Consider the following 16,796-nt stretch of genomic DNA (forward strand, 5'->3'; position numbering starts at 1 on the left):
AGCTGGGTAACCAGTTGCAGCTCCACGGGTCCCTTCCAACCTCCACCCTCCTGTGCAACTCTGTGCCTTGCTTTCACTCCTGAAGCACCTGAACTCAGCCCTCGTGCCCGCCGGCAAGGATGCTGGGACAAGGCACGATCCCAAACTCCTCCCCGAGGGGTCATCCCCAAACAGCAGCTCCCCGCTCCAGAGCAGCCGATGGCAGACATACTCAGAAGAGAGAAAATATCATTTTATTGAGAACATCAACTGCAGTGGGGGGTGGGCCCAGGACTCACAGGGGTTCAGCCAGTAACAGGAAAACGGCACCTACAAGGACAGAGTCAGAGAGCACTGCTGAATGCACAGCGCCAGGAAGAGGCAGGGTTTGGTTGCCCTCTCTCTGGGGAACACCGTTGACGAGGAATTGCTCATAGCCCAGAAGAGAGCGAGCTACGGCTGGCATTGCCGAGGGGAGGGCTCTGGCGCCTTATCCCCACGGGGAATGCCCTTAGAGAGCTGTGCGCACGCAGAGATGCACAGGGCCCCTGTGCCACGCAGCAGGGCTCGATGGGGAGCCCCTGGGGAGCGGCCACGGGGTTCTTGCCAGACCCTGCGCAGCAGCAGAGCCTGGTACACACCTGGGCTTCTCGACCTGCCGGACCTTCCTGCATCTTTTCCGTTTGCGATCCCCCAATACGTTTTCTCTCTTCCTCTTCTTTTTTTCTGCACAGCTTTCATCTCCCCAGGCCTGTTTCCTCCTTCGGTTCCTTCTCTTTTCCTTGTCCCGAGGAGAGCCTGCAAACCTTTCCATCCCACAGTGTGCTTAGATAGGTAAGGCCACGATCCAGCGGAGACAGTTCTGATTTTAACCCAAAGTGACTCGTTTTACCTTCTTTCCTCTGAAAGGCTGCCCAGTTGTTGCGGGCGTAGCAGGGGCTCTGCCGTGCTCTCGAGGGTGGCTGGAGGCAAAGCTGGAGGTGCCTAAACCAGAATTGTTGGAGTTCAGGGGTGGCAAGGGACGGCCTGGAGTAGTAAGGGACTGCTTGCCAAATTACCACCTTAGCTCTCTGGGGAAGATGCTGCTTTGCATCATCCATCCACATTTTGCACAGTCCACCTGCCCCAAAACAGACTTGATGAAACTGTGATGAAGTAGGATCCGAGCAAAAGCCCTCTCAAGTTGACAGCTACTCCCCGCTGTCTTTTTGTAGGTATTTGGTTGGATTAAGCACATGCCTAATGCATTTGAGAAAGGACCTTTCCAGTTTTCCATACAACGTATGATTCCGTGGGGGAGGAGGAGGAACCCCAAACACACAAGCCATCGGCTGGCCGGAGGAGGCCCAGCAGCTACTTGGCCTCCTCAGAAACTACCCTCCTACCCGAGAGACACTGTCACGGTGCTTGTGGAGCAGAGCTGACATACCTCTGTCGTTTTGGACTCCGCCACCATGTCTCCCCCAGCTCCTTTGAGGACACCCAGAGAGGGGGATGCATGCAGAATGGCTTCTGCCTGGTGGCCCTGGTCTCCTCTGCCTGCAGGGCCACTTTGCTCTTCCAAACGCAGGTCTAGAAAGCAAAACCATGTGCAGCAGTGATGCCTTGGAAGTAGCACACCTAAAGCAAAACCCACCCCAAGCCCTACACCGGTTTTCTTCTTGACGTTGAGGTTTCTGGTATCCCGAGCCCCAGCCTGGGACAGCCCTCAGTTCCTCCTCATACCTGTGGCTCCGTCCGTGGGGGCTGGCGACTCCCCAGCTGATGGACAGGAGCGGCCAGCCACCTCCTCCCCAACAATGTCGCCGCAATTTTCAATCATAAACAGCGCCAGCGTGTTCACCTGCACACATCAAACCCTTGCTCTCAACCCAGCTGCCTGAAGTTGTCCCAAGCAGCCTTTCCCACTCCCGACCCTTGCCTCTGCACAGATGGCTGTGGCTGCGGGGCTGCCTTTGCAGGCAGCCACCCCACCGGCATTTGCTCAAGGGAGGAGGCAGCCAGGGACCTCTGAGCAGCCAAGCTCGGATAGGCCGGCAAGGCTGCAGCCGGCTTGCCAACACAGCGCACCTTCTCGGTCACCTCCAGCATGGCCTGGAGCGGGAGCAGGTCCTCGTCGGGTGGGCTCAGCAGGTTTGGCCCAAGGCAGATGGCCAGGTTGCTGCAGCTCATCCTGCTGGTGGCTGCGTTGCGGCCGATGTGCTGGAGGAGGGACAGCAGCCGCTTGAGGAGGAAGAGGTTGGCTGCAGGCAACTTCTCGGCCACCCTGAGGGAACAGGGACACTAGGTTGACAAAGCAGATTTTGCCCAGGCCTGTTGTCCAAGGCAGGGGGGAGCCAGCGGCTGAGTTGCCCAGCTTTCCAGGTGCTCTCAGCCAGCGGCCAGGGCTCCTGCTCAACAGGCAGGCTGCTGCCCGCACTTACGCTTTCAGCTCGGAGACCTTCTCCTCCTTGCTGGTCCTCTCCATGGCTGCCATCCAGTCCTCGTAGAGGTGGGTCACCAGCAGCTTGTCGGGGATGCTTCGGAGGAAGTCCTGCAATGCCAAGGGCTCTGGGTGAGCCTTTGAAGTTTCCAGGCCGGCCAGGAGCTCCTCCAGCCGCAGGTCAGAAGCGCTCACCTTCAAGACGGCGGCCAGCAGGAGTGCAGGCTGGTTGCCCAGGTCGACATCGGCGTCGCGGTCCAGGGCCTCCCGCAGCTCCCGAAGTTCCGTCCCGCTGGCAGCTTTGCGGAATATCCCCTCCGTCGACGGTCCTTCCCGGCGCAGGACAGCCAGCAGCTCCTGCGGGAGAGGCAGGAGGACAGTTGCTTGGCCGAGGAGCTGCCTTCCGACAGCGGTGGCCAGAGCACTGCCCCAGAGCGGGCTCCTTGCTGGGGGTGAAGAGCCCAAGCCGCCATCCCCGCAGCTCCTGGGGACGCCCGTGTCCCCTGTGGAGCAGCCGGAGGGAGGGCTCCTACCGCCTCTAGGGAGCATCTGGAGGGCTGGGGACCCCCCCGGCCAGGCTGGCTTACCTGGATGGGCCGGGGCAGGGAGCCGTCCTCCCCGCAGAGGGCTGCCAGGGGCTGGCCAAAGAGCGCCCTGCTGCAGCCAGAGCCCACCTGCCCTGGCGCCTGGGCAGCGGCCGGGGTCCTCCGATGAGCAAAGGGCCAGGGCAGCCCCCTCCTCTTCCTCCTCCTGCTGCTGCTCCCTCCTGCTGCAAAGGAAAGCCGAGCAAGAGCCCGTCAACGGAGACCGCCGGGCCAGCGCTCCCGGGGCCTGCCCTGCCCGCAGCGTGGTGCTGAGCGGTGCAGCAGGACGGGCAGGGAGCCAGCAGCTGGACCTCTGAGCTCCGGCTCAGCAGCTCCAGTTGGGAGGCTCCTGAGAGCCGGCACGCCACCAGGAGAGGAGAGCCTGGCCCAGCCCTCGCCCTGTCCTCCTCCAAGCTGTGGGCAGCAGCAGAGGCTCCGTGTCCCCGCAGAACCACGTCCAGCGGCCGCTGCCCAGCGGGTGTCCGTCCTTCCTTCCTCCTGGAGGTGACATCCTGCCTCGGGCTGCCCAACCTGCATGGCGACACTCGAGGGACAAGTGAGCACAGCTCCAGCGCTTGCAGGAGCTTACCGTTCTTCCCGAAACTCACCCGGTGCGTGGCAAAGTCCCCCTCCGCTGCTCGGCGGGACCGTCGGAGGCCCTTGCTTGGGACCAGCCTGCAAGAACCAGGCTGCGCTCAGAGAGCAGCCCCGCGGCGCAAAGGGCCGCCGGCGAGCTGCCAGCCGGCACCGGCAGCCTGAGCGTGGCAGAGCCGGGACCCTCTGCCCTCCCGGGCTCTCTGCCCCGCGGGGCAGGTTTCCCCCCAGCACCGCCGTCCAGGATGTGCCGGCATTCCCGGCGGCTCCCCAACCCTCTCCGCTCCCCGAGCGGCACCACCCTTCCCTCCATCCCTCACCCCACTGGCCGCATGTGCCGGCACAGCCAGAGGCGGGCGAAAGGCAGCCCTTCTCACCTCGGCCTGGCCCTCCATCAGCCTCTCCAGGCTCCCGGCGCTTAATGTCCTCCACTGGGCAAGAGAGAAGGAGCGGAGGCAGGTGAGCAGCGATGCCTCTGCCGCTCGCTCGGCTGGAGGACCAGGGCTCGGGGGCAGAGCCCAGACCGGGCAGGCACTCACGGTGTGGCGGCGGCCCAGCTCCTTCTCCAGGAGCCTGATGGACGGGACAGGCGTCACCCGGGCTCTCTTGGCTCCTTCTGGTATCCTGTGCACCGGGAAGGGACAGGGAGAGAGCTGGCTGAGCCCCAAGCTGCCTCTTCTCCCTCCTGCGGCAGCTCTGCCCGAGCGAGAGCTGCCGGCAGCCACGGGGGCACCTCTCCCCAGCTGAGGAGCTGCGTTCCCCCGTCCGGCTGCACCTGCAGCATCCCCGCGGCTTACCCCAGGAGCGTGCCCACCCACAGCTCCTTCAGCGCCCGGGAGCTGCAGAAAGAGAGGAGAACCAGCGTCAGGCCCTGCAGGCCCTGCTGCTCCCAGCCCGTGGGCAGAGGCGGGTGCCTGCGCAGCCCTGCCCCGTGGGGAAGGACGCCGGAGCGGGACGAAGCCCCGTGGGGCAGGACAGAGGCGCTGCCCGAGCCCTGGCTCCTCATGTCCTGCCAGAGCAGCTGCTTTCGCCCTCCCCTTCTGGGGACCCAAAGGGGATGCGGGACCTGCCCATGCCCCCATCCCTCCCTGCCGGCGTGCTGCTCGCTCCTTGCCCAGGCTCTGCACGCAGGGCAGAGGCCGTTCTCACGATGGTGCGGGTGTGCTTGGGAACGTCTCCCGCCCGGCCGTGGCACTCACCCGAAAGTGGCGACGCAGGAGCCGCTGGGCCAGACGAGGAGGATGGAGGTCCTGTCCTCATCGCCGCCTTCCTCCTCTTCCTCGTCCCCCGCCGCCTCCTTTCCGCCGCTCAGCACCCACAGCTGGTCCAGGGCCAGGCGGAGCTGTGGGCGCAGGCTGGTGCCGCGTCTGCAGAGAGCAGAGAGGAGAGGCAGGCGGTGAGCTGGGGGTGTCGTCCTCGGGGTCCCCCCGGGCAGAGCCCAGTCCCCCACCTGCCCTTGGGACGGACGGACGGACAGCGATGGGTGCCTCCAGCACCCACCAAGGTGCCGGGGCCTGGGGCTGGTGCCGGGGTGTCCCTGCCCCGGGGCCAGGGCCAGGGCTGGGGGAAAGGCAGCTGGGCTCTGAGGGTCTTACTGCAACTTGGCGATCACCAGTTCCTCCTGGAGGAGGAGAAGGCGTCTCTCGCTCCTCTTGCGGCCCCGGGTCAGCCGCACGTCTGCGCTCAGCACCGCCTCGGCGTCGGCGAGAGCCTCCCTGCAGAGCAGAGAGCGGCGGGCATGAGAAAGGCCGCTGCCACCGCGGGTCCCGGCCGTGCCCCCGAGGCACAGGGAGAGCTCACCTGGAGCCGCAGCAGCAGTTGGCCTGGCCCATCCTGCCCGGGAGAGGAGGACCCTCGCCGTGGACCGAGGACGCGGGCCAGTCGGCGACAGCGGGGATGGGAGGCGAGGTGCCGGTGCCGGTTCGGTGCCGCTCGGTCAGATCCTGCCTCCTCCCAGCGCTCCTGCGTGCCAGCACAGCTCCGTGCTGCTGTCTCTGGCGGCCGTGGGCTCCAACTGACCAACATTCCGAGCCCAGCGACCAACATTCTAAGCCCAACGACCAACATTCTGAGCCCAACGACCAACATTCTAAGCCCAACGACCAACATTCTAAGCCCAACGGAAAGTGGGAGGGGCACTGGGGGGAGAGTTCTTTCCAATGTGGCCGTCTCTGCCTGGCACTGGGGAGCCCAGGGCTCGACAGAGCAGAGGGGAAGGGCTTGGGACTTCTGCAGTCTTTCTTGCTAGGACCTTCATGCCCCAGAACTGTGCATTTCCCTAAGCCACTGTGTCTTAGTCACAAGTGTGTGGCTATCCCTGGATTCCCCTTGCTTGTCTATGTAGCACCCTTCCCATTCCCGCCCTTCATGCACATCTCCCTGTGCCACTGCGATGAGGATTAGAATTGTGTGGGTTTTCTCTAGCCAAAGCAGTGGTCAAATTGGGGAGGCTCTCTCTTGGCATGGGACAGTGAGAAAGAAGATGACCATGCTGATAGGGTGCAGATACAGTTTCCAACTTGGTAACGGTAACTTGGTGTTTTGTGCTTTCTGCATTGCTCTGTGTGCCTCAACACTTCACACTGCAAGAGAAAGGGAATGTCATGGTCTGGACCCAGACACCAATATGGACCTCCCTCCCCACGAGAGGGAGAGTCTGTGCAGCATCACACTTTTGCTCTGCCCTCATTAAGACGAAAACCACTTTCACCCTAGACGATTCGTCCCTGAGAAAGACAGCTCTCAGACCATGCAACACTAGCTGGGACAAACATCCTCTCCTGGATAGTGGCATTAAGATAGGCTGTGTATTTTGAACCGTCTGAAGGTCATTGAAGAATGGCCTTGTGAGAAGGTAATCTTGGTGAAGCTGTCGACGGGGCTTCTACGGACATGGGCTCACACACTAACAGACATAGCCATGTGCCATTTATTCTCTTGATCAGCTAAAATATATGATCCATTCGTGAATTGATCTCTTCCTGAATAAACCTCAAACTTCTAAAACAATGACCTAACCAGCTTGAAAAGGCCCCAGGACAGAAACTGAAGCCATAGTCTTAATGGTCACTTTCCTGAAGAGAGGTACTGACTTTACAACCTCACTCTGGTTATAATCACAGGATTTATCTTTGCTGCTGCTGCTGCTTTCTCCTCTGAGGCTGGGATTTTGTTAGAGCTATTTTAGACCAGGTCCATGTGATGCAATGCTGACTCTGGTCAGGACTATTCCATGCTCCTGTCTAGAGGCTGCTGCTCACTGTTTGGAGGGAGGAAGGGAGCCTAAAACTTCCTATTTTATCACAAAACTGTCTTTTTATTGGTAGCCCAAAATATTATTGTTTTATGATCTTCTCCAAATAGAAAAATCCCTTACATAAGTCATTTCACCTGCAGCTGGTACCACTTTCACAGCCCTCTCGATCCTCTTCTGTGAGTGCATTACAGGTACAAGCACGTGGCCATCCCGTGGGGTAGCATGTGAGCAGACAACAGAGGGCTGAAGTCTTTGAAGTGGTTTGTTGGCAGGCAAAACAAGCAGGAGAGGCTTTCCAAGCGCTCATGGTGCTGCAGTCAGAAAAGCGTGTCAAGAAAATGTGTGGAGATGAGCTGCACGGTGAGCGTGGGGCTGCCTGTTCCCGTCATACCCAGAAAAGTTACTGTAATTTGTGGTTCTCCTATTCTGGGCCAGTGGGATGAAGCTGGGGTATAACCTTGAGAACTTAACTGGTCGGGAACACAGAGGAAGCAGTCAAGCACAGAATCTGAGAGAAGTGTAGTCCTGAGCATGTCCTTTATCAAGGTGCCTTGAAGACATTCTCATAGTACAGCACACAAAAAAAGAATTGGGCAGCACGTGGAAGAAGACTCAGAAGAATGCCAATAATACTGCAATTTACCATAAGAAAAGTTGCAATTTCAGCATTTCTTTCTGTTCTCTGTTCATTCTAGCACTGTTCAAGAGAATCTGGAATGTCCAAGAAGTGACTGTGTCTGGTCCCACAGTTAGATGAAATCTCCCAGCTGTAAAAACAGCTGCTGCTGCCTATTTATCACACAAAAACATGATTTCTTGATGGTAAGTCTAGTTCCATGTTGCTCTTTGCCAATGTCAGCAGATGTTGATGTTAATATATACAGCATCAGGAGCAACAGAAGGAATCACTGTGGCAGCTGTATTTTTTCCTCTGCAATGAAGGGCATTCCTGCCTTTTATTTGGACTTTGTCTTCAGAAGTAGAAGCAATGCACTACAGTGTACAGGTTAACATCACTTCAGTAGGCTTTTGTGAGTAAATAACAGTCCCATAAGCTCTAACGACATGAGAAATGTGGGATGTGAACTAAATACGATAAACTACTGAGTACAGGTTTTTTTGGTAAAGTACTTACACATCCATGAAGGAAAAAAACAAAATGAAAACACCATGTTTTGGGATACAACTGACATTTTCCAGCAGGAAAAATTCACTGTGTGCAGCAGAGTTCCTGCTAGGATAGCAACAGTGCACACTGCGGTTACTCTTTGGACAGTTCATGCTAGCTCATCCTACAGAATGGCTGTCTTGCCAGGATGATTCTGACTAAGAAGTTTTACTGCCTGCATGCTCTGTTAAGTTAGCCCATATTTGGGGTTTTTTTGTTTGTTTTGGTTTTTTTTCTTGATGTTTGCTTGTTGTTGTGTTGCATTACAAGTTACAGGAGCCTTACATTGAAGGGAAAGAAAAACGATGTTAATGTATGAAGCCCTTTTTGTTACTCTAGTGAGCACTTACTTATGCCACTAATCCCATGAAGTTGCTTGCATAATTATGCAGCCAAGTTAGAAGTTACCCACATGAGTCAATTTACTCATGAAGGTACATCATTGCTAAGGATGATGTTGTTGTTCCAAACAAGGCAAGACAGTTTGCTTTCTCTCTCAGCACCTGCTCCTCAATAAATAGAAGAGGGCTGATCTGGAGTGAGAATTGCAATACAAACACCCAACTACCTGGAGTTTTGTTCTGCAGAACTAATGTTAAAATCGGGACTCATTCTAATTGGGGTCTGTCAAACAAATAGAAAGATAAGCCTTGCTTTTGTAAGACAAACATGAAAGAGGTTGATTATCAGGCCCGATTTCCCTTAGATAGTTCACTGCATCCCAGGTTACATACATCTTTTCACTTAGAAGTCTGGAGGTGAAGTGAATGCTGCGTGTGCTTTTTTGTTTATTTATTTTTTGTTCTGTACAAAACAATCATCTCATGTGGAACCTTGCAGATGGCTTTGCAATAGATTGTAGTGGGTATATACCCCCTTACTCTAGTCTCACTTCTAGATTTCAAGCTAATTGTTCTTTTGTATTCAGAAGGAGAAAGCTTGTTCAAATACCAACTGCAATTGCTGGGAAACTGGCAGGCAGGCCTGTTGCTTTCTTTGGAGGAAAAAAAAGCAGCTAATTCTTGTATTCACAGGCAAAACATTCATAGCTTTTTAGTAGGTGATTTTTAAACTATAAAGACGTTAGAATTAGGTGAACACATCTTTGTTTTAATGTGCCTCACTCAACACTTTGTATTGTTATGTGTGAGGGATACATTTTTCATGGTCAAATTTCAGCTATGTTGCATGTAAATATAGCAGCATTTGTAAAAGCTGAGAAACACAGCATGTTCAAAGTTTCGTACAGATATGTGATGGTAACCTACCTTAATTGTCATTTTAATCAGTAAGTACATCCTCACGTATCATTCCTGAAGCAAGTGAAGTGAGGTGACAGTTAAATAACTCAGGCAATTAGACATGAAACACTGTGAAGTTTTCAGGTGGCTGCTTTTGTTTCATAAACCAAAATATCAGAAATCCATATATCCAGTCAACAAGATTTGATATAGTAGTTATTTATAGTTTATAAAGGGAAAATGGGGTTTATATGGAATATACACTTTAAGTGAATTCAAGGCACAAAAAGTTTAAAAAAAATTAGCAGAGGAGCTATAGGTATGTTACCGACGGATAAACAGAAAGAACATACATAGGTTTTTCCCCTTCATTTCTGAAGGAAGAAAACAGCTACAGTGCAAAGAAGGATGCACCGAACTAACTTACAACCAAGGGAATGTGGAATAAAGCAGCAGGAAAAAAATGGCTTTGTGAGACAGGGTTAGCAATCATCTTAAATGCCTAAGCATTTGTATGTGTTCCCTACTTTTTGTGGGTAATCGCTCATAGTGTACTAGTGTGTGTTCAAAATTCTATTCATCTTGTACTTGCATTTCACATTTTAAAAATTCATAAGCAAGAAGTTTTTTATTGTTCTCCTGCAGTAGAGGTGAAATCCAGAGGCTTACAAAAGTCAGGAATCTTAGCAGGAAAGAAGAAAAAGATCATTTGGTTGTAATCTTTAAAACTAGAGTTATTCACTAAAGCCTTTTTATAAGACAAGCATCTAGAACACTTCTGTTTCACGGGAAAATAATAAAATTGGTAGAAGAATGGAAGTCTTTCAAGAAGGAAAGAAAAAAGGTGGTGTTGATGTTACCCAGCAAAAATTGTGATTTCTATCTTGGATCTTGTGGTGTTTGGTAGGGTGTTTTAGTCCTGGTTTTTGTATTGCTCAAAGTCTGTGAAAAAGCTATCATCTTATCTTGAGATACAGGCTGAAAATATATTGGCTATTGTAAAATCTCTCTTACCTCATTACATGTGGGATTGGGGGTATGGGTCTGATTTGCATTTCATGAATGTTTGGGGTTCTTTGTGTCAGGACAATATCTCACAAGGCCTTTCATGCTGAGTGCAGAAGGGAACCTGACTGCCCTCCAGTTGAAGGATAAATGAGCTGGTTTCTTGCACAAGGGATCACGCATTGTATGCAGATAGCAAATTCCTTCAATTCTGTGTGAAGCTAAGAACGGTTACCAAAATATGAAGGCTGAAATGTGTTTGTGTGAGGAAGTTCTAGACAGGAATGTCTGCATAATGTCACTGTTTCAAGTGAATTTGTGTGAGATTGGATGCTGGTGCAGACTGAGGTTGGGAGAGTGGAATTTGACTCCGAGTCGGGGGCTTTTCTGGTATATATTTTCCTCAATGTAATAGGTATCTGAGTCTGGAAGTTTCTTCTCATCAAATATCTGCATTTTTATATATGAGTGGAAAAGTATGGTATTAAAATTATTTTCAAGCGTGTTATTCTCCTGTATTGATATTGAATCAGTTAGAGAACAGAAGCCCGAAGAAGTGACTTCTTTTGCCAAGCCTGATTCAGATAAAAGAACAATACAACACAGATCATTGTTATTAAGTGACCTGGGTTAGTCAGTTTTGTTCTATAACATAAGCGTTGTTAGTCTTGGTAATTATTGGTGTTCTGACTGGTCAAGCAGCAATTTGCATTTAATTGTGAGGAAAGATTATTTGTGACAGTGGCACATGTAATGTAGTACATACATATTTATCAGGTTAGAATAAGCTTAAATCACATCTCTTTTCTTACTTCTTACTAGGAAATACCTTAAATGCCTATTTAAAACAAGGTCCATATTTAGTGTTTTTCATGAGTAGGGATGCTTTTCTGAACCTGAACATGAATTCCTTTGTTTATTTTCACTGGTTTGTTTGGGGTTTTTTTTCAGAAAAATAGTGCTATCTGTATACTATCAGCATTACCAGGATCTGATCCAAAGACCATGAAAATCAGTGGAAATGTTCCCACTAATTGCCAAAAGCTTTGGAGGAAGCTTCATTATACTCATAGTCAGAGCAGGGTCATAGGTTCATAAGAAATAAATAGAAATGCCCACATTTGATGAATCGTAATGATAACTTGTGCTTGTTCCATATAGACTAATACATTCTGCCTACTTTGTCTGTAGCTAGGACTGGTTAAACACTAGAAAGGATTAATTACTTGATAAATATTGCCATTATTATGTGAATAATTTATATGAGCATGAATACTGCAAAAAAATTGAATTCTATTCAGTGAAAAATGGCAACATTTACGGAATAATATATTCACAGAATAGTATTGACAAGGGCGACTTGCAATGCAGACACCGGAGTCTTGTTCTACTTGAGAAGAATGTCTTGAGAGAGATGAAAGAATCTAATCTGTGTTCTTTCTCTATGGTGCCAAAACTAACCAGGTTTAAGTTAGGTTTTCAGACATATACCTGGTTTTGGTAACCTGATTAAATGTTTTTAAGAATACCCTTTTAAAAAACTTCACAGTGTATTTTTTTTTTTTAGGAAGGAAGAATAACTGAGAAATACTTGTAACTGCCTATTCAGAAAATAATGAGTTTCTGTCAGTATGTTCAGCGTTAATACTATTAATAATAATATTAAGTTCTGACTAAGGAGGTAGAGAATTTGGGAGTGAAGCTGTGCCTGGGAAGAAGGGAGGGGTGGGGCGAAGGTGTTTTAAGGTTTGGTTTTCCTTCACAGTATCCTTGTTTTGATTTGATTGGTAGTAAATTAAATTGATTTTGTTTCTTCCCCAGGTCAGGTCTGTCTTTTGCCCATGACCATAAGTGGTGAGTGATCCCTCCCTGCCCTTGTCTCGACCCACGAGCGTTTCTTTATATTTTCTCCTCCCCATCCCACCGGGGCTGGGGGGGAGCAGTGAGCAAGTGGCTTGATAGTGCTTTGATACTGGCTGGGCTTAAACCAGGACATAGGTCCTGCACCGTTCATCCGGGAACACACAGCAGATCACAGCTAGTGATCAAGCAGTGTATCTCCAAGGAAGGGTCATTTAGAAGCAAAACAAAGAACTTCTCAAGTCTGAGTTCTGAATATTTCTAGGGAAGCCAAAAGAGCACTGGCAATATCCACGAGCTCTCCCAAGATTTAATGTCTGTTACATAGTAAATGCTGCATAAAAAAAGTACTGAAGACATTATGAAGAGATGTTACATTACAGTAGCATATCTATATTTCAATTAAAATAAGGGACATAAACCTGTTTTATGTGTTCCAAAATAGGTTCAGCTTGCAACACAGTAAATGTTACTGCTAACTAGTTGGATGTGTCCCTAGAAGACGCAGTTAAACTTAATACACAGAATATTTGTAGTACAGCAAGTGAGAGAGTGGCTTATATTCACTAACATTGCAATTGTTAACCTCAAGTGTTTTGATCAAGTTAGGCATAACACGTCAATAGAACAATCAGTAGAAATGTATATTATGGCTATGCTGGAGCTATACATCGGGGAGAATAGAAGAAATACCAGTGTATTTTGATCCTGTCTTGGCTTGAACTTAAATGGCTATACAGGTCCTTTTTTTTTTCCTGTATTTGTCCTAATATCTGTATTATGTGAGTGATGCTGTTTTAAGCTTTTGATATGTGCTATTCTGTCTTCATGGAGTTATGAATGGTCACAAGCATGGAGCTAATGTCTTACGCCAGTTCATTTAAGAAAAAAAAAAGAAAAACAGGGTGATCATTTGTGAGTTAAATAGAACAGGTTATACAGAATCCATTTCTATACCCCTGTCATCAGCTGTCTCCTTGTCAACACAACTTATCCAAGTATATTATTTAATTAGAGGCAAAATAGTACTCATTGCAGCCATAGGCTTTTGAAGAGTGACCTACACACTAAACTTGTTGCATGTAACTAACCCTACTAAAGTCCAATTTTTGCCTTAGTTTTTAGTCAAGATGCTGACATAGAGGTAGTGCAGCTGGTGGAACACAGTGTATGGATTGGTGTACTGCCACATCTAGAGTTAAGGCAAAGGACTGATGCAGCATAAATAGCAAACCATCCAGAACAGTCCATGAGGAGTTGATTTTGCCAGCATGATGCTGCACACCACCTATTCACAGGAAAAAATGAGAACTTGATGACCCAAGTAACACCCAGAAGTGGATTCAAAGCATTTAAAACCCGGTTATTATACCTGGGGACAGAAGGTATCATTAGAGCTAGAAGCATTCTTTGCACCATCTGGCTATATTGTTCAGCACCAATGGGCGCTAGAAAACCTAACTTGGCAAGTACATGTATTAAGTAATTGGACTCAATATGCCTTTGGGGAACTAAATCTGCTAGTGCAACAAGTATCAAAAATGACATTACAGAATCGTTTAGCCTTAGATATGTTATTGCTAAAAGAACGTGGTGTGTGTGGTATGTTAAACTTGACTGAATCCGAACGTTGTATTACCATTCATAATGCCACAACTTCCATTGAAGAAGCCCGGGCAAAGATGAAAGAGATAGCTGATCAAACAGCTGAATTATTTCAATCAATCAGTCAGCTAACTGGTTTGATGGCTGGAGTCCAAACTCATGGCTGCATTCCATTTTGGGATCCTAGGGACTGACGGGGTGGGGAAAATGGCTTGTAAATATTGGACTTATGATATTAATTGGATTTATATGTTTAAAAGCTGGCCTTGCCATAGTAAGATGTATGATTAGCCGCCTACTATCTTCAGCTGTCTCTCTCTCTCTTCTAATCTCTGCTATATTAAAATTTGGGACGCGACAATTGTGTATCTGTAATGCAGTTGTAATCATCTCTGCCTGCACAACGGGCATGAGGTCCTATTTTATTTTAAAGGAGCTACAGTGAATCAAGTCAGTGAATCTAATGTGCAGTCTTTCTGGCCAAAAATATAAGTATTTACTTTAGGATAAGAGAAACAGCACCTTGAACTCACTGGTTATACTGACTCGACTCTCTGTTGCCTGAAAATGGGGCCAAGGTTGGCTCGGGCATGGGTGTCTACATGAGAGACATCCACGTTGAGTCAGATGAATCACACCCCAGTCTCCTGTGTTCCTCATCAGGTCTCTGACAACTCTGCTGTTAGCCCTTACTGAAGCCAAGTACAGTCTCTGTCTCTTTTCTTTCTTTCTTTCTTTAACACAACGCAAATTCAGTCTTAGACATTCAGTTGCAGAAGAAAGTTTGTGTTTGAAGATCACGCTTGGATCTTCGAGTGGATCTAATTAGATGCCTTTTCCTCCTCGCTTCATCCCTGATAAGCTTAGGCACTCTCTGTTTGTCCTGTTTCTGAGGACCACTGCCCAAGGCGCCTAGCATTGCACAGGGAGATGCTGTATCTCATTTTGCACTGTGAATTTTGTAAGTCATCAGGAATGAAGTATTTTGGGGACATAAGCTAATTACATTGCACTCAAGTGAAAAAAGTGCTCTATAACTTCCGAGAGATAATATTGGAATATAATCAGAATATAAATATTTGGGGCAAAAGATGCTTAAAAAGTTAGGTTAAAATTGTGAGCATAGTGCTGTTTTTTTAGTTTGGATTTGTATATGTTTTAAAGTTTGAATGTAAACAAGTCTGGTTGAATTGATGTGGAAAATATGTTCAAATTGCCAAGTACTTCTTTCAAACAAGAATAAGCAAAGTAGCAGCTACAGAGAGTGTTTCAGCTTTAAAGTGTTTTGTATTTTTCAACCCAAATCTCCAATTTTCTGTTAAAATTAAAGTGGCCTAGAAAACCAATCTTTTAATTCTGTGTCACCAATTTGATGATCCACCCCTTCTAAGAAAATTATTGTCAATATTGCTTAGTAGAGACGTAGGCAATTAGTGGTTGGACTGTGGCCTCTCAAGACACGCGTCTCATTTTGTCCAGAAGACTCTCAGGCTGCAGCAAGTGCCCAGACATCACAGCAAAAGTTGAGGATCTAAAAAAGAAGCCTGCAAGTTACAAAGGAGGGATGGGCAAGTAAAAGGCAAAAGCCTGAATCCCATCTGTCCTAAATAATGCACTGCTCAGCTCTGGGCTGGCAGCACAGGCCCCCTGCAGTTCGGGGTCTTGGGCACAAATCTTCTGCAGTTAGGTGCTTACCTCCTTCCTCAGACAGGAAGAAAGAATAAAAGGAGATCCCCGTTACTTAGTTCAGCGAAGGGAAAAGAAAGTTCTATTTAGATCTGATTGCCTGTTTTGAAGGGTGGACTTTAGCACAAAGGCGAATAGTGCCCCAGTAGCAGGTGGCTGGGCAGGCAGAGGGGCTGCAGGGAGTCTGCTCCCAGGGAAGCTGTTCCCCTTTGTATAATTTAGGAACTGTTGTATTGGGGGTTTGAAGCCGAGTTCCCAGCAGGGACATCCTAGCTCCTCTCTCTCTCTGGCCATTAACTGTCCCGAATCCACTGTGGGTTTACAGAAAGTGGGTCAGGCACCGTTAAAGGGGGCTTCTGTCCTCAGGATGCCTGCAACCTCCAGCTCAGCCTTGCGCTTGGTTGGTGAGAGAGCCATGGCTCTAACTGCAAATCTGAGTGAGGAGGGGGTGTGGATATAGGAGTTTTGCAGGGAGCGCCTGAGCCACTGGGCTGCTGGACAGGGCGAGACCCATGCCAGCCAATTCATCTTTTAGCTCCAAATGCCTTTTGACAGAGATGCAGTTCTCCTGGGGATTGTGGGGACGTGCTCCTGCGTCTGGAAAAGATGGCTGAGTTCCTGGCGTAAGAAGGGCACTGAGGTTTAGAGGTCGGATTTGAGGCAGGTATGTGATCTTTAGTCAAAAAAATGTATTTCTGTATAATCAAGCAGTTTTTTACCTCTCCTCTGCTAATCCAGTGTGGAATATGAGCCAACAAAGGGGAAGGGTGAGAGGAGAAAGGCAGGGAAGAGAGAAAGAAAGGACACTTCCATGCTCCGTTCTTGGAAGTGTTCAAGGTCAGGTTGGATGTGGCTTTGAGCAACCTGACCTAGTGAGAGATGTCCCTGGCCATGGCAGAGGGGTTGCTCTACATGAACTTTAAAGGTCCCTTCCAACCCAAACCATTCCACAACTCTATGATTCTGATTCTATGAAATGCTAACAGAGTGCTGCTACCCTCGGTGAACTGCACTCCAGGATGCTGCCACTGGGAATGCTTTGCTGCGCAAGAATGCTGGGAAGACCAACTCACTGTTTCCTATTCTTCAGCAGCGATTTAACCAGGTGACCCAAAGCTCCCAGAAGGACTATGGACGCCAGGATGGCCAGCACCACAGCTGCACTGTACATTAGCGCCGTTTGCATTCTGCAGCCTGTGGACTTTTCTCACCAGCACCTGTAGGAGATGAGACAGTCCCACATATTCATGTGTTCTGCACTGCTGACAGTCGCACAGTGTGTTTGAGAGGCTGAACGGTTGCTAGATGCAGCTGTGCCCGTGGGCTTGGGGCAAGGACTGCTTGCTGGGGACCCTGGATTCCTGAGGAGTGCAATACAGTATTATGAAGGCATAAA

At 49.2% G+C, this 16,796-nt stretch overlaps 1 protein-coding gene across 1 annotated transcript; it reads right to left on the reverse strand.

The window, feature by feature from the left end:
- Positions 1–1,715: 1,715 nt before the first annotated feature.
- On the reverse strand, positions 1,716–16,571 carry LOC142028152 (T-cell activation Rho GTPase-activating protein-like). Its single transcript, XM_075022187.1, has 5 exons — positions 16,474–16,571; positions 4,119–4,203; positions 2,597–2,758; positions 2,403–2,512; positions 1,716–2,245 (listed from the first exon to the last, which is right to left on the reverse strand). Exons 1-5 carry the CDS (start codon positions 16,569–16,571, stop codon positions 1,846–1,848), a joined length of 855 nt encoding a protein of 284 aa, XP_074878288.1. The 3' UTR covers positions 1,716–1,845.
- Positions 16,572–16,796: the final 225 nt, after the last annotated feature.

This window comes from Buteo buteo, unplaced genomic scaffold (genome assembly GCF_964188355.1).
Source record: "Buteo buteo unplaced genomic scaffold, bButBut1.hap1.1 HAP1_SCAFFOLD_173, whole genome shotgun sequence".
Classification (NCBI taxonomy): domain Eukaryota; kingdom Metazoa; phylum Chordata; class Aves; order Accipitriformes; family Accipitridae; genus Buteo; species Buteo buteo.

Excerpts from the sequence above, each read along its gene's own strand:
- LOC142028152 (XM_075022187.1), bottom strand. The coding sequence starts at position 16,571 with ATGTACAGTGCAGCTGTGGTGCTGGCCATCCTGGCGTCCATAGTCCTT. Across the intron at positions 2,759-4,118 it reads AGCTGGGCCGCCGCCACACC|GAGCTGCTGGCTGTCCTGCG; the intron begins GTGAGTGCCTGC and ends CCTCTCCCGCAG. Across the intron at positions 2,246-2,402 it reads AAGGTCTCCGAGCTGAAAGC|GGTGGCCGAGAAGTTGCCTG; the intron begins GTAAGTGCGGGC and ends CTGTTCCCTCAG.